This window comes from Hyperolius riggenbachi, chromosome 7 (assembly GCF_040937935.1).
Source record: "Hyperolius riggenbachi isolate aHypRig1 chromosome 7, aHypRig1.pri, whole genome shotgun sequence".
In the NCBI taxonomy this organism is placed as follows: Eukaryota; Metazoa; Chordata; class Amphibia; order Anura; family Hyperoliidae; genus Hyperolius; species Hyperolius riggenbachi.
In genome coordinates this window covers 267,799,377-267,817,083 of record NC_090652.1, presented here as the reverse complement: position 1 = coordinate 267,817,083, position 17,707 = coordinate 267,799,377, and the positions used below count along the sequence as shown (strand labels likewise).

General features: G+C 42.0%; 1 protein-coding gene and 1 long non-coding RNA gene across 3 annotated transcripts in view; one reads left to right on the top strand and one right to left on the bottom strand.

Moving 5' to 3' along the window:
• Window positions 1-14,031, top strand: part of LOC137525019 (uncharacterized) — a 42,908-nt gene extending 28,877 nt beyond the window's left edge. Inside the window, exons 3-4 of the long non-coding RNA XR_011022843.1 lie at window positions 12,814-13,005; window positions 13,733-14,031. This is a non-coding gene — a long non-coding RNA (uncharacterized lncRNA). The remainder of the gene's footprint in view (window positions 1-12,813; window positions 13,006-13,732) is intronic.
• PSMD14 (proteasome 26S subunit, non-ATPase 14) overlaps window positions 1-17,707 on the bottom strand; it is a 171,539-nt gene that overhangs the window by 8,585 nt on the left and 145,247 nt on the right. For both annotated transcript variants that reach the window (XM_068245663.1, XM_068245664.1), the window contains 3 exons: window positions 13,280-13,387; window positions 5,928-6,002; window positions 1,340-1,465 (listed from right to left, as the gene is read on the bottom strand). In XM_068245663.1, coding sequence (XP_068101764.1) covers window positions 1,340-1,465; window positions 5,928-6,002; window positions 13,280-13,387 — 309 coding nt within the window. The remainder of the gene's footprint in view (window positions 1-1,339; window positions 1,466-5,927; window positions 6,003-13,279; window positions 13,388-17,707) is intronic.

Below are 17,707 nucleotides of genomic sequence, written 5' to 3'. Positions count from 1 at the left end.
AGAGAGAGAGAGAGAGAGAGAGAGAAGAGAGAAGAGAGAAGAGAGAAGAGAGAAGAGAGAAGAGAAAGAGAGAGAGAGAGAGAGAGAGAGAGAGAGAGAGAGAGAGAAAAAGCTACTGAAAGTACCATACATTTGACCACTTTATCCAGCACTACAGTATCTACGTCTGGTAGCTGAAGCACAGCTGTGCACGATTGGGCCTGCTCCTGTGCACACCTCTGGCACTATCTGCTGCAGCACTAATTGGTGAAAGGGAATTTATGTTCCCTGAGCCAATAAGATTGATTTTTATCATTAAAAATATTTTTATTTTCTCAGTTCATAGTGAAAAATACATACTGCAGCATTATTTTAGAACCAAATATCCTCAACATAAATTGTGACAGGAACATAATCCATAATAATTGTGATAAATCTACAGTGATGCTTTTTATTATTAAACTGGAATTGGGAACACTGAGGAAAAAAAATGTGTTTTTATTTTCCTATATTTTCCCTATGTTTACAATTAAAATATTTGCATAGAAAACAAAATTGTTAGAGGGAAAAACTGTCATACAATGAAAGTCTAGTTTGTCTTGAAATAAACAATATATATAATTTAGGCTTCATAAGTAGGGATAAAGTTATTGTTGATTGGATAGGGACATAGCTAAACTGTCAAAACTGCTCTGATCCATAGGGGGGAAACAAGGTCTGGATGCAAAGTGGTTAAACTCACTCCATGATACAATGGGGCAAATGCATGAAACACTGGGAAAATTGCTGTGCACAGGGAACACACGCTAAAGGATACCTGAGTTCTAGAAATATTCGCAAATCAACACCATATGTGTGTGGGGAGTTGTGCACAGGCATACAGCACCTATTGTGGCCAGGCGTCTTCCGTCAGTTTCCGCACACGCATCAATTTGCGGATATTTTCAGCACTAAGGAACCCTTTATTTTATTATCATGCTGATAAGGTGGAGTACGATAGACAACGCGAGCATTGCTATGTCCTTTAACCAGTTCGAGACCACTTATAATTAAAACTGGGCCACACTTGTGGCTGCCTAAGCCTGATGTGGCGTAGCTAACGCCGACAGCTCCCGAACATGTGACGCAATAGTGCTTCCGGTTTTCATTGACTCCTGACCTCCTGATCACTGCGAGCCGATTACAGTGATTGGGTAGTGAAAAGAAAAATCTTCTGGTCCTTAAAAGGGACCAGAGGCTTTGTTCTGAAATGAGTTAACAGTGTACTTGCTAATTGCACAACATGCACTACACAAAATTGATGGTAAGACTGTGCTGCACTATAGAGGTACATAGGAGAAATCTGCTGCACTACACTTACCTTGTTGTAATTCTTAGCCAGCTCCAGCATCTCCTTCACCACTGACTCGTTTAGTTTACAGTGCTCACTGTAGTCCTGAAGCGTTAATCCTTCCATCCAACTCTTCTTATGTAAATTCAGCAGCATCTGTAATATGGAAACCGTGAATCCTTCACGCCAACATCCTATAAGAGCAGCTTAATAAAAATCTCAGGTAAGCGAATATTTGTTGGCTGCTATTTAGCAGTGTGTAACAAAATCAGCAGAGGATGAGAAGCTGCAGAAGCAGGGTGGATCATTAGTGGCAAGTGTTGATAAAGATGAAATAATGGAGGCTGCTGCAGTCTATTTAGACAGCAATATTTAAAGGAGAGAAATAAATCAGGTTTTCGTTAAGTAATAAATTAATGTGCATCTCCAGTAGTAGAAATAAAACTACAAAGCATTTAATATGGCCAGGCTATATTCCAGCAGCCTGTTGCTACATGTAAATTGTGTTGAAACAAACCTGAAGCGAAAAAAAAAACCCTACGATATAATGAATTGTATGTGTAGTACGGATAATGAATAGAACATTTTTTAGCTAAGAAAAGAGTCTCACATTTTAATGTACTGAAGAGATCTCAGCACTAGCACCATAGTCAGAGGCGTATCTACAGGGGTGCAGGTATGGCACGTGCCATGGGAACCACTTACTGGGAGCCCTGCTCTGTAGAATCACTAGTGTTCTCCATACAGACTACTTTTTATCTGGGGGACATTCTGCTGCCTGGTTACATCTATTTTCGGGACAAGCTTCCTGCTATTTGGGGGTTATGTATGAGCTGACCTATTGTCATACTCCATAATTACAGCTCATGCTTTACCTCTACTTGGACACAACCAATTCAACCAAGACTAAATATTTGGAGAGTGCGCCACGCTCCTTTCCCTGGAAACAGATTTCAGTGTTTGTATTAGGCACGGTTTTCCCTAGAAACACCTCTGACCGTAGTCAGAGGCCAAGTGTACCAAAACATGATTTAGGGCCCTTTTCCACCTTTTTGACATGCATTTTGTGTGTGTTTTTTATGCGTTTGCATTTGTTTTTCTGATTGGCAAGAGTTGTCTCGATTTTTTAAAAAAGATACTAGTGGTTAAATCAAAAAGCAAAACGCATTTCTATGCGTTCCTATACTTTACATTGAAACGCAAATCGCATCACAATCGCACAGTCATGCGTTAGCATTTTTTTTTATTAAATGGGACTGCAGCAGTGGAAAAGGCCACCCACGATTGTTATTTTAAACAAGTTGCACTTAAAGAAAATCTGAAGCGATGATAAATCTCGCTGATTCTCATATATAGCAGGGGCATATTTGCCCCTGCTAAAATGTCGCTATAACGCCGCTGAACGGGGGTCCCTTACCCCCCAAACCCCCCCTGCAAAATCCACTACCAACTTGGTCGTGGATTTTGCTGCTGCTGGAGGCAGAGCTAATGGCTGTAGCTCTGCCTCTCGGTGCGTCTATCAGGCGGCGGATCTCCGGCTCTCCCCACCCCTCTCAGTGAAGGCAGACAGAGAGGGGCGAGGAGAGGCGGCGATCAGCGCTGACAGACACGCTGAGAGGCAGGGCTATAGCCGTTAGCCCTGCCTCACCAGGATGTGATCCCGCACTGCACGGAGGGGATTTGGAGGGTAAGGGACCCCCGTTCAGCGGCGGTATAGCAGGGGCAAACATGCCCCTGTTATATATAAGAGAATCAGCGAGATTTATTTTCGCTTCAGATTCTCTTTAAGAATTAGCAAACCCATAAGTTTTGTGTTTTTAGTAAAAATGCAGCTAGTGGAAAAGGGCCCTAAGTTGGCCTAACAGTGGCATATTTACTAAGCAAGGTTAGAATAGTCATAGGAGGATCATTCACGCCCTCATAATAACTAGCTGATCCCAAGTTACTGTATAACCTTTAACCAGCCTGGCGGTATGGACGAGCTCAGCTCGTCCATCACCGCCGGAGGCTGCCGCTCAGGCCCTGCTGGGCCGATTTTCATCAAATAAAGAGCAGCACACGCAGCCGGCACTTTGCCAGCCGCGAGCAGCGGCGAAAGAGGGTCCCCCCAGCCGCCCGAGCCCAGCGTAGCCGGAACAAAAAGTTCCGGCCAGCGCTAAGGGCTGGATCGGAGGCGGCTGACGTCCATGACGTCACTCCGCTAGTCGCTATGGCGACGATCTAAGCAAAACAAGGAAGGCCGCTCATTGCGGCCTTCCTTGTTTATTCTGGGCGCCGGAGCGCCCTCTAGTGGGCTTTCATGCAGCCAACCTTCAGTTGGCTGCATGAAATAGTTTTTTTTTTATTTAAAAAAAACCCTCCCGCAGCTGCCCTGGCGATCTTAAAGAGACTCCGTAACAAAAATTGCATCCTGTTTTTTATCATCCTACAAGTTCCAAAAGCTATTCTAATGTGTTCTGGCTTACTGCAGCACTTTGTACTATCACAGTCTCTGTAATAAATCAATGTATCTTTCCCTTGTCAGACTTGTCAGCCTGTGTCTGGAAGGCTGCCAAGTTCTTCAGTGTTGTGGTTCTGCTATGCACTCCCCCCTCAGGGGGGAAAGAAACACACAAATGATCTCTTGAGATTCAAAAGGAATGCTGTATACAGCCTGCTTGTGTATGGATGTATTTTCTATGTGTGGACATACTGTACATCAACCTACTTACTGTTTTGGTGGCCATTTTGTTTGTTTATAAACAAACTTTTTAAAACTGGTTTTTAACCACTTTTAATGCGGCAGGGAGCGGCGAAATTGTGACAGAGGGTAATAGGAGATGTCCCTTAACGCACTGGTATGTTTACTTTTGTGCGATTTTAACAATACAGATTCTCTTTAATAGAATGCCAGGGTGGTTAAAGAGGGCTGTAACATCCAAAAATCGACAAAAAAAAAAAAAATTGGTAAGTGCCACAAAAATATATTCAAATTCCTTTTTCCCCCTTAAATATGCCCCCATCGTTTTTCTTTTTACCTGGTCTGGGTGCCTTTGTCTAAGTACAGGAACTATGTAGTGTCAGCAGGATTGTGATAGTGTTTTTTTTTTTTTTTGTCAAAGTAACAAGCTTATCAGCATTCATATAACAGAAAGCTTCCTATTCTGGATAAGATAAGGATGCTATGACCAGAAGATAAGTGAATCTTCTCCTCCCTTTTAAGAGTTTAGGTAAGCTAAATAATTTAGAATAGGTAAGCGAAATAATTTCTTATTGGATGATTTTAATTTTTTTCTATCAATATGGCGTTTCATCCCACTTTAAAGCTTCACAAGTGGGGAAAAATTATTTGACTCTCAGTTGCAAATTGACAAGTTCCTGGATAAGTAAAGCCTGGTAACACACTTTCAATTATAATCGGCTAATCACTGACCAATATTACCACCTACATGTAGTATGAGGTTTTTCCTACACAATCTCCTCCTAGTATTCAATATATGTTGATTCACATTACTACAGAGAGGTGGTAAAATGGGTCAGTGATTGGCCAATCATTATTGAAAGTGTGTATCGGGCTTAAGGCTTGGGTCACACTGCAATGGACCCAGCCAAAGCAGTACCAGATCCATATTCCACAGACATAGGTACCACTCCAGACTTGTAAAAACAGGCACATTAAAAACCTATTAAGGTGAACCAGTCTAACGAGAATACCTGCCCGCTTCGTCCTGTTTTTGTCCACTGCCTATTCTGTGGAAAAAACAAAACAAAACAAAAAAACAGAACAGGGCAGCGGCGCGTGAATCCCATTAAAATGCCCAGTAGTGTAGTGCTGGTTAATAGATGGTGATAAGGTATATGTGCAGGGGCGTAACTAGAAATCACTGGGCCCCCTGCAAAACTTTGGATTGCCCCCCCCCCCAGCTGTCGTTGCTGAAGGGGGGAGTGTTGATGGTAGCGCAAGGTGATGGGGAGGGGGGGGGGGGCGGGGGAGTTGGGCCCTCTTTCCCACTGCTTTTTGTGCCTGCTGCTCCCCCTTCCTGTGCTGCACCCCCTCCTGACCCTAAAAATGGCTCTGGAGGACACCAGAGCCAGGGTCCCCTCTCAGGCTTCTCCCAAGGGCCCCCCTGCAGCGCATCCCTTGCAGGGGCTATTGTTATGCCCCCGTATATGTGCTGTATTTGGGAGATATTAATTCACTATTAATTGAGTGTACAGATCGGGGATTATGCAATGCTGATTCATAACATGTATGCTTCCATGCTGTTAATAGAAGTTGTATGTAAGTAGTGGTTAGATTGTTTATTGAACAATTGCAATCAGGACATAAGATGGGGAAATATTGGAATGTTGTTGCAAATCTTGTCAATATGTAGGCAAACCGACACAGTTTTGTTCCCTTGGATTTTGGCTACAAATGCTTATGCGATTTGTCATTGATACTTTCCCAATAAAAAGCTTTGTTCAAAAAAAAAATAAAAAAAATGCCCCGTAGTTTCATAGGAAAAGCAAATGGAAAGAAAGTGAGGGGTAAACCTGAACTGGTAAAAGGTGTACAGTAGTGAGAGAAATCATGAGAGTTTCCAGTTCATGCACACAAACAGGGCACCCATAACAGACACAGGAGTCCAATGCTCACCTTCTGCTCCAGCTCATTCTTTCTGTAGTTGATGGTAATTGAGTAGTAATGTCTGTTAAGACCATGAATTAAAGCCTGGGAAAAAGAAAAATACATGCAACGATTAAAATATAAACTAGCCATAAGAAAATAATCAGAATCAATTTTATTTGGCCAAATAAGTTCGTATTTACAGGAATTTGACTTGACAGTTGCTTAACACAGACAATAAGGTACAAGGATAGACAGTATAGATATTACATGTCAGGAACAGTATTTAAGTTAAAGTTGTAGTAAATAGGGTGAGAAGCGTTCATTTTGTATGCTGTAATGCTTTCCAGTCCTAGTAGCTGTAGCGTGGTTCTGCATTAAGCATGGCTATTGCCTGAGGGAAGCTATTCCTGTGCCTGAAAGTTTTAGTTGTGACTGACCGGTATCTCAGTCCTGAAGGCATAAACTGGAAGATGGAGTGAGCAGGGTTAGAGGCAATCTTGGTCACTCTCTTTCTGCACCTGCTAGTGTAAGATCCTGCAGGGAAGGGAAGTCACAGGCAATTATTCTTTCTGCTGATCAGATGACAGGCTGCAGTTTCACCATTTCTCATACAGAGCATAGGCTGAACCGGACAATCATAGATGTCATGATGGATTTGATGACTGCCATACAGACCTGCACAATTAATTTCTGTGATAGGCCAAACTTTTTCAGCTGTCATGGGTTGTGCTTTCTTGATGATGCTGATCGTGTTATTATCCCATTTTAGTTTATTGGAGATTGTGGACCCAAGAAATTTGAATGACTCTACTCGGGTCACTGTAGATCCATTTATGATTGGCCTGGGGGGAATTTGACTAAAGTCTATTATCTCCATAGTCTTAAGGTCCAAGTTGTTGCTACTGCACCAGGAACAAAGCTGTCCCATTATATGCCTGTATGCAGACTCCTCTTCATTTTGTATGACACCAACGACTGTTGTGCCATCTGCAAACTTGAGAACCTTTACAAATGGAGTTGTGGGAAAACAGTCGGTGTACAGTAAGTAAAAAGCAGTGGATAAAGCACACAGCTCTGGGGTGCTCCAGTGCTGACTATCATAGAGCCTGAGATGCGTTTCTCCAGCATAAGTGGGTATCTGTGATGGATTTCAGAGAAGCCATTAGCAGTTTTTCAAATGCTTTCATGACCAATAATGTAAGGGGAACTAGCCTATAGTCGTTTAGACATGTAATGCCTTTAACGCACTGGTAGATTTTGCTTTTCTACTGAATTCCCAAATACAACTGTTGAAGTATTATGATAGATAGCCTGGCATTTCAAAACTTTGCACTGTGAGAGATGGCGGTGAGCTTTCTCCACGCCACGGAGCAGAGTCTTTGAAGCGTGACAAGCGCGAAACAATCGTCGACTACCTGTCCCTGTGACTGGCAGCAGCCCCAGAAGGGTGATGTATACTCGATGAACCATCTGTCTATTACTATGTACATCTGAATTACAACTGGATTAAATGAAAGCTCATTTGCACTGGTGCCCACATTGTTCTTTCTACAATTTATGCATCAGAAAAGAAACTTGGTTCACAATTTGATAGCCATCTGACCCCCTCATTCAAAACCTACGCCAGATGTAGAGGGTCAGACTGCACAACTAGAATGGTTTGTGAAACACTAAGGATCTAATAATAAAAATTAAATCGAATGTAATAAGCGCTTTGATCTGAACCTAACCCCATTGAAAGCTAAACGGTTCCGTTTCTAACATCGGAGTTACACTTTAATTTCACTATTCATGTACTAAATGCCTAACTAATAGTTGATAACAGCATTATGTTGTGACAAAACTGAAGTTTTTTAGACAGAAGCCAGCAAGAAAAGGTGGATGCAATGACTTCATATATCGAGTCTACAGAGGACTTATGAGGCATCTTTTTCAATCAACAATTAGCGTAACTAAGATAAGCAGCTAATTATTTGAACGTGGCAAAGGCAGATTGTTATGTTCAATTAGTGAAAACCTGCGGCAGAGTGGGACGCGCTGGATCTGGCGGCTGAAGTGGAAAGGTCCTTAACCCATTTAGAGAAATAATGAAGGAGGGAGAGCTGTTTACACTCGGAGGTGGTCATACATTGGCTAAAGGGTCCAGTGTGTGTTCTAGTCTCTAGGAACTTGCATGCACGGACTTGTCCAAGCCCAGCCATAAACAAAACAGAAGCAATTTCTATTCTCATTAAGACTAATGATGATTTTTCACATGGCATTACTGACATTTTGCAGAAAATACAGTCTTGGCTGTTTTGCTCTATCTGTTTTAATCTCAAGTTTGAAAGAGAAAAAACAAGCGGAGAAGCAAAGATGGTTAAAGAAAGAGGAATAGGGACAGAAGTGGAGTTGGTGCTAATGGCTATAAGAACAGACCACAAACAAGACCGTGGAAACCACAAATCCCTAGATGATGGGAGTCCAACTGCAGCACAGCAGGTGTAGAGTTTCAGCTTTACAGTTAAACCTCAGAATTCAGGACTGGGAACTGATCCAAAGCAGCTGCTTATATTTATCACCGAGTGAACAGAATAAAAGTGGCCATACATGGATCGACTGTCGTCAGCTTATGCGATTGATCAACTGTCTCTGATCAAAATACGCAATTGATTCATCACATTCATAATGCCCGATTTATACTTACCTGGGGCCTCCTCCGGACCCATGGGCTCATCCCCATCCTCTCCGTTCTCCCAAGCTTAGCGGTGTTAATTTGGCCAGTCTGTGCAAGTGCCTGGATACGCTCGCTCCCCTTCCCCCCTTCCGCTGTCGAGAAGCGACTGGCTGCAACTGGACAAATTATCATAGCTTAGCAGAGCGGTTGGGGAGGACAATGGTGGAGCCCACAGTCCACCTGGGGCCGGAGAAAGCCCCAGGCAAGTATAAATTAGGCACTATGGCATGTCTCAGGTACAGTTTAACCACTTCACTTCGAAACCTTGTTTCCCCCTTATGGACCAGAGCAGTTTGACATTTTAGCTATGTCCCTATTTTATCAGAAATCACGTTATCCATACTTATGACACCTAAATGAATATAGACGTATATCTACAGTCTTGCGGCTTAGTTGAAGTCACAGAGGACATAGATACACTGTAGTGGAGGATAAAGTGGTTAAACAAGCCTGTGGTGAAAAAAAAGGGACAAGTCGGATAACGTACTTATCTCAGTAGAAAGAGGCCTCTGGATAATCTACAGGCTTCCCTAATCCTCATCCACCTCACCACTGCTTGCCAGGACCTTCTTCTTCGCGGCCACAGTCCTGTCCATGTACGAGTGCAGTTGCACTTCGCAGGCACACGTACAGCTCATGCAGTAGCCCAAGCTGCTCATGCGCAAACGGAAAAGCCATGTACGAGCAGCTCCATATTAATGTTCAGGCCAAACTTGTGCCTGCGCAATGTGGCTATGCTCATACATGGATAGGAATCGGACATGCTCTCTTTTCAAAATATGTTCAGAGGATCCCAGCACTGGAAGAGCAAGGTCAAAGCGGATGGGGGAAGCCTCTGGATTATCCAGAAGCTTTCTTCTACAGAGGTAAGTATAGATTTTCTCTTGTATTTTCTCACAGTTACACTTCATTGGATCGCTATGAAGAAAATGTGTAGAATTTAAAAATACTTTGTATACATAAATTTACCATGTACATTTGTCTCAGGACAAAATGCATGGTTGATTACTTTTGTCCTGTGGATGTGTCCCTTATCATAAATATAACTAACCTGATGGCTCTGAAATACTTTCTGACAAACTTTTGGACTAGTTATCTTCTAGGTTTTTTTTTTATTATTCTATTCAACCTTACTACTTAGATGTCAACAACCTAGTGAGGCTGCCAGAATGGTTGCATGCAACTAGGCCAGCCCACCAGTATCTTTGTATAGTTCCTTTTGAGGGTGGGCTGTCAAAATTAGAAAAGGTAACTTCAAGAATCCCCCCCATAAGGAGATGGACTAGTCCAAAACTTGTCAATAAGAGACTCAGGGCCTTCAGCTTAACAATACAAGTGATCGCTACATAGGAAAGCACTTACAATGCATTTTACTCACTGATTTTTGTCATAGTGGACAGTGTATGATCCTTTGCCCACCTCTCTTTCCTACAAAGGGCAATGAACAGTACTGTGGTTATCATGAATGCACAGATATAACAGTTATGGATAATCTCCTGGTCCTGTTGTCTGCCGCTGTGTGCTTGTAGCTGCTTCTCCTTGGTGTAACTGATTTTTGGCATAGTGGTCCTTTAATCAGGGTTCTACTGATGACTGGCCCAAAATAAACAACACCACTGCCGTCTAGACAGATTGGCAAATTCAATGAAATCTACTGGAAAACCTGATCCTTGTATAGCTTTTAAAGACATCAATGCCTTATTTGCCATTATTTATACATGCTATAAGACCATGCACAGAGCTATGTGGATCCACCAGGAACATGCCCCTGTGCTTGCCTAAGGACAGGTATCCTTTTAAAAGGGAGAAGCACTGCCTCCTCCTCTGCCCGGCTTCCCATGTTAGTGCATAGAGCTGGAGGGGGGAGAGAAGAGCAGTAACAGCAAGCTAATAGTAGAAAGGCAAACAATGTTGCTGTATAAGGTATACAACATTTTTCAGGGGGAGAAAAAAAATGTAAGTGAACCTGAAGTGGGAGAGAGGGAGAGAAGGGGGGGAAAAAAAAAAAAAAAAAAAAAAGGCGGACACAGCTATACCTGTCCTTCAAACCTGGTGGACCAGACCCTACCCCAAAAATAAACTCTTGCTTAGCTGAGCTACAGGCATGGATGAATGATAACTGGTTGAAACTGAATGCTGACAAAACTGAGGTCCTTTTTGTCCAAAGCCAGCACTCGCCATCAAAACAGCTCTATCCTAAAGCAACACCAATCAGGATTGGGAATTCAGACATAAACAGCTCTAACCTTGTGCGCAGCCTTGGCGTACTAATCGATGGAGAATTGAGTTTCAGAAACCAAATTTCATCTGTAGTTAAATCTTCCTACTTTCATCTTAAGAACATTGCAAAGATTAAACATCTGATTCCCCCAGAGGATCCTCCAACCCTAGTCCACGCCTTCATCACATCACGGCTGGACTACTGCAATGCCCTTTATGCTGGCCTCCCCAAAAAGGACCTGCGTTGCCTGCAATTAGTGCAGAATGCTGCTGCCAGAATGCTAACAAACCAGCCTCGCCACTGTCACATTACCCCGATCCTTCGCTCACTGCACTGGCTACCAGTAGAATGGAGAATACTCTTCAAGATTGGACTGCTGACATTCAAATCCCTGCACAATCTGGGCCCTGGATACATGAAGGACTTGCTGAAGCTGCACCACACCTCTCACAACCTTAGATCAGCAGGTTCCATAAACTTGGTCACTCCCAGAGTGCACCTCAAAAAATCTGGAGATAGAGCCTTCTGTCATGCTGCCCCTACTCTTTGGAACTCCCTGCTACACCCAGTAAAGATAGCACCATCCCTGGAGCTATTCAAATCCAGACTGAAAAGCCACCTGTTTAGCCTGGCATTTCCGGACTTATACAATTCTTCCTCTGTACCACGATGGTCTGAGCCATGCTTATGCGCTTTGAGTCCTACGGGAGAAAAAGCGCTTTACAAATGTTGTTTGTTGTTGTGGTTTGTACATATTTACTTATGTAGAGGAAAAGCTCTCCATAGCAAAGAGTCTTCCTAGTCCTCGCTCTGTCCTGTTTCAAAATGATCTACCCATGTACAATTTTAGGGGCACAATTCTATATACAGTATGGAAAATGTAGTGCAGTCGGGATCTACCATGAAGTCCTTTGTGAACAGGGACATTAGTACTTCCTAAGGCTTTGTTCACATTTAAAATTGAAAAATCGCTGACGCCAGTCCTCCCGGCGCTTACCTGCACGTTTCAATCTTGTGTACATCACTTTCCAAAGAGTTTTTGCAGAGCGATTCTGTTTTTTCACTTCCTGGCGTCAGTCAGGATGTGAACTCTTTGACCCGAAAATGAATAAATACAATGTATTTATTCATCAAAGCGTGAACGCAAACGCCACATAAAGCATTTTTTTGTGGGCATGTTGTGCTTTTCCTATACCTTCCATAGTAGCAAAATCGCCCTAAAAATGGTAGCGATGTATTGAGCGGATGGGAAACAAACCGCTCAGATGTGAACTCTCTCATAGGGAATCATTGCACAAGCGCTTTTAGGCTCCCTGCACACTGCAAATCCGATCTGCGATTCCCATTTTCCCTGAATGCTATCAAGAGAAAAATGCAGAAAAAACGCAGCACAAAGTACTGATTAAAATTCAGAATCGCATGTGAAAATCGATTAAAAATGGAAATCAGAATCACTGAGTGAGCAAGAGGCCTCAGGGCAATTTTGCAAATCGCTGTCGCTTAAAAAATAGCAAAAAAACACTCTAGGTGTGAACAAGCCCTAAAGGCTCTTTCACACTAGGAGCTGCTCCTAGTTTGCGTTTAGAAAGGTAACATGAAAGTCTATTTGACTTCACATTAGACGAAGCGTTCCAAAGCGTTACGTTACAACGCATCTGGGAGCTTCGTAACGTCCAGCCGCAGCGGTTTCCCGTAGGGTAAATCAGAACTACCGCCACTCCACCGCAACTTCTCGATGCAGGCCATTAAAGCGGTACTGTCAACATATAAAAATCAAATTTCAACAGCAACTGGTCTGAGTGTATTAAGTGATAAAGATGCTAATCCTGCATTCAAAACTTGCAAAACTTTTTCTGCTGTTATGGTTTGTAGTTATCACATACTTTAAGTGCCAAAGAGTTGAATGCTGGGAGTTATTTTTATCTATAATATATTCCTTCTCTTACATTTATTCGCTTGTTCTTTAACGCGTGAAGGAAATCGGCTCCTGCACGCGTTCTGTGATGTGAAAGATTCCTAAGGCTGCCTGAGGAGCACTGAAGAGGTATTCCACCACAGAACTTCACCAGGGGACAATGCTGGAACAAATAGAGGACTGGGAAGATTCTATGCGATCCAGAGACTTCGTTCTGAATGGGCAAGTATCGACCCCGAGTATCTACCCTGAGGTGAGTTTCCTCACTTCAGGTTTGTTTTAAAATATTGATATGCTTTCAAAATAAATACAAGGCTAACAAATGTATTTAAAAAACAATTGGTCACTAAATCAGGGCTTTTGATACGGTGACATCCTCTCTTAAAATAAAGGTAAAATGACAAGCATAAAAAAAAAAAAAAAATTATAAACCAAAGTCTGAGTTAAAAATAAAAACAAACCTAAATAGCACATACAGGACAAAAAACAGAAGAAAAAACAAGGTTTGCCATGCTACTTTTGCTCACCTGTATAGATGGCTTGTTTAAGTGGCCAAGATTTGAAGTGGTTTGCCTTGGTTCATGTCCCAAAACCATCATGTTGGCATTGATTAACCTGAAGGCATCAATAACGACCTGTAATGAAGGGGAGAAAAGAACTGTCACATCAATTCCTTGTTGGGCACGAGAGCTGAACAACAGTGGACACTGCATGATCCACTCCTCTCTCAGCTGGCACCAAGCCCAACACTCATTTAATTATAATATTAATAAAAAGGACCCCCTGCCGACAGCGCCATCAGGACATTTGTGTCTCTCTGGAAAGAAAACTAACGCCAATTACTGAGTATTTTTCTGTCATTAGAAGAGAAACACACTCATAAGTAGTTATATATAGTCTATACAAATATCCTAGTTTGTATGTTTGAAGTTTTCTGTAGATCTGACAATGATGTTCCACTTTATCTCCTTCAATGTCAGGAAAAGGCTACACGTGAAAGTGAGCATGAGCTAAGGGACCAAGTCTAGGGCCCAGCCCTGTCACTTCGATTACTCCAGGAAGATATGCAGAATGACAAGAAAATTATAGCCAGCTCGGAACAAATCAGATGGCTTTCAGAAGTTATGGCCATCAATGCCTACCTGCTGGCAATCTGTTGTTCGTAAATTCCCCCAGAACAAGAGGAAGAGCTCACACCTGCATATGAAGGCATACAATTCAGGACAAGGCTTGGACTGTCACTGACTGGGGATGTGAGCGTTACAGATGGAAGGATAAATGTTAGCCAGTATGTGCCCGCAATTCATTACACATTCACCGTTAAACCGTTCACCTTATTTGTTGTGCACAGTCGCTCATGTATCAAAGCCCCTGTTCAGCCACAGTTTTCATTAACACCATGGCCTACTCCCCCTAGACTGGTAGTTATAGGGTGATATCCTAAAAGCACAACGGTAACCAATAAAAACAAAAAGTTAAATACTCACCTAAGAGGAGGAAAGGGTCTGGATCCCCAAGAGCCTTCCCTCCGGGCTATCCATTGGCTAGACAGTGTAATGGTTAAGGGCTCTGTCTCTGACACAGGAGACCACGGTTCAAATCGCACCTACTCAGTGAGGAGACCTTGGGCAACACTGCTAATGCCTATAGAGCGAGTCCACCAGGAGAAACGTGCAATATAAATGTTCTGTGTCTTGTCTACTCTGAGACAACATTTAAGCTTTAACAATTAGGGCGCAGGAGTTCCCAAACTTGTATCACAAAGGCTCAATCCCAATTATAAAAAAACTGTTCTTTTTACATACATCTCTGTGAAAAAAAATGGTCAAGACCTTAACTCCGTACAGGTGGTGTACTCTCCAATTCGTTAAAATGGTTGGAAAGAGCATTGCAAAACAGATATGGACTAGTGAGGCTGTGTAACACTCGACTACCATCCCTGTAGGCACCAGAAATTGTGTACATGTGTGCACCTTAAAATGCTAGCATGTTTGTAGATTCACACTCTCACCACCACTCACCAGGTCAACAGTCTCTAGACCTGCATGTCTCCAGCAGGTACACCACTCCTGCTAAACCAGACTGTAGAAACATACAAAATAGAGACCGCACTCAGAAAGGTTTCTTAATCACTGTAAGCCTTAGTAAAGCACCCCCATGTAAGAACCCCTGAATGCAAGTTCCTTTATGGAATGTCTAAGGGGGTAATCGAATGACATCACACTGTTCTTAAAGTGACAAGCAAAAAAAATATATGATATAATGAATTGGTTGTGTAGTACGGATAATTAATAAAAAAAGAAAATAGTATCATATTTTTATTTTCAGTTATACAGTTTTTTTTGTTTTTTTTTAATAACATTGCATCATTCTCTAATATTTGCAGTTTACACACTACATCCAGCAATCTAAATGATTTCACAGAGTAGGCTAATGACCTTTTGAATTTTCCTCTGCAGCAAAAAACAAAATACAGCGACAGACAGTTGAGAGAATAAGCTTCAGAAGACAGAGCTCTCTGTGACTGTCGGCTTTGAAAGTCGGAGAGTTCAGTAAAGCTTATTTGCATAGATAACAACTGGAGTTTAACTCTTCCTGTACTGAAAACAATATCAGACTCATATTTCTGCTGCTAATAGTTTTATTTCTTAGATGTACTACACCAACAAATCATGATGATCTACGTTTATTTTCACTTCAGATTCCCTTTAAAGGCGCATACACACCATACCGCCGGCAACAACGGGTCCGTCAGACCCTCCCGCTGTGTGGACGTTCAGCCGACAGTAGCACATGTGTACGCGCTGTCGGCAGACTGATAAGGCTGTTTCTGAACGATCCGCTCAGCAGATCGCTGGACTTAACATGAATTTTTATTTTTTTAGATTTTATTTCATAAAATTATAATTTCCAAGAAAAATTATGGATATATCGAACCGTAGTAAAAATATTCCCCTGTCGATATAGATATTGATTGTGCTCTGAATCTTATAAGATTTGTATACTTGTTATGAATGGATTAATATAAGAAGAATAACCTAAAAAATAATTGAGATTAAAATAACATAAAATAATTAAATTCTAAAGAAATTCTTTAGAATGTAATTGTTATTTTAATCTCAATTATTTTTTACATGCTTCTCCATGGGTTTTCCTCAGCATTGCCTCCTTATTAGTTTCACAGAAACCACAATGATCCTGGGTAAAATGGTTACTAAACTATGGAGAACATTCAACATTTTCCAGGTAGAGTTCATGATTGCCCGGTTTTTCTACATTAAACACTGCTTTTAATAACATTTTTCCATAATTATAAAGCTGTAAATCCTACATTCGCTGCTCAGATTAGCTGAACAAGATTTGCTACACTAAAGCAATTACTTTTTTTATATGGAAATTAACTATGGATTTTCTTCTACACCCAAATTCATTGCACAATTGTCTGTTAACTGCAGAAGAACAGCCAGAAAATCTGTGAGTATTTGCTCATTTGTAGAAGTATCATGCATTTATATAGCGCAGATATTTTCAGCTGCACTATACAGAGTACACTGAATAACTCATTCGCTATTCCTCTAAAGGACGCACAGTGTAATTGATAACGGTTACCCAGCCTGCCAGATTTGGGCGTGACCTCAGGGAACACCTGTACTCGCACTAAATTCACACAAGAGTCAGCCACCATACAAGTGCCTCAGTTGAATACCATCTAGCATGTGTATAAGGCTTAAAAGAAAAGAAAAAAAGTTCCTCTGGGGGGTACTCACCTCGGGTGGGGGAAGCCTCCGGATCCTATCGAGGCTTCCCCCATCCTCCTGTGTCCCACGGCGGTCTCGCTGTGCCCCTCCGAACAGCGGGGATGTAAATATTTACCTTCCCGGCCCACAGGACACAGAGAGCCCAATATAGTGTAGCAAGTCGCGATACCAGATTACAAGTATTTAACAATAGAGAATTAAAAAAACGAGGGTTACCACTGAGCTTAGACCAGGGCCCACTCAGGTTCAACAAGTCGCTATCTGTAGATCAGAAAGATGGGCTAACACCCCTCCACCAAGAGTGGACTACACAATATACTAGGTTGTGTAACAGAGGTGCCAAAGCACAATGGAAGACGGCAGAGTTAACAAGACACAGAACATTTATATTGTGCTTTTCTCCCTGCGGACTCAAAAGCACCAGAGCTGCAGCGACAAGAGTGCACTCAGTAGGCAGTAGCTGTGTTAGGGAGTGTTGCTTAATGAAAAGGTGCAGGCTTACAGAGCAGGAAGAGCCAAGATTTGAATCCAGGTCTCCCGTGTCCCGAGCCCTTAACACAAACCTGAAGCCAAAAAAAGTATGATATACCGTAATGAATTGTATGTGTAGTATGGATGACAAATTAATTTTCTCATATTTTCTCTCTCTTTTTAATAACACTGCATCATTCTGTCATATCTCCAGTTTAGAAACCACACTCTGGCTTTTAAACTATAAAACAAAGCAGAAATAATGACCCTTTGGACTTTCCTACAACAAAACTTATCTCAAGCTGCCTCTCACAGTTTCTTGGCTGTTTAAAGAGAACCTGTACGGAGTAAAAATATTTAAAATAAACACATGAGGTAACTTCAAATGAACATTACATAGTTACCTTGCCATCAGTTCCTCTCAGAAGCTCACCATTTTCTTCTGACAATGATCCCTTCCAGTTCTGACAACATTTTGTCAGATCTGAAATATATCAGTTACTGTCAGTGAAATATCAGTTGCTGTCAGTTATAGCTGAGAGGAAAACTGATGTACAAGGTAAAGTCCATGTTTCCCTATGGCTCAAGTGGGCGATGTTACAGTTTAACTGTGTGCTGACCAGAAAGCTGGGTAATGGCCATTTTCAAGATGGAGGATGGAAAATTCCCTTGATCACAGTGAACAAACAGGACACGGGACAGGAGAAAGACACTGAGGAGTAGACT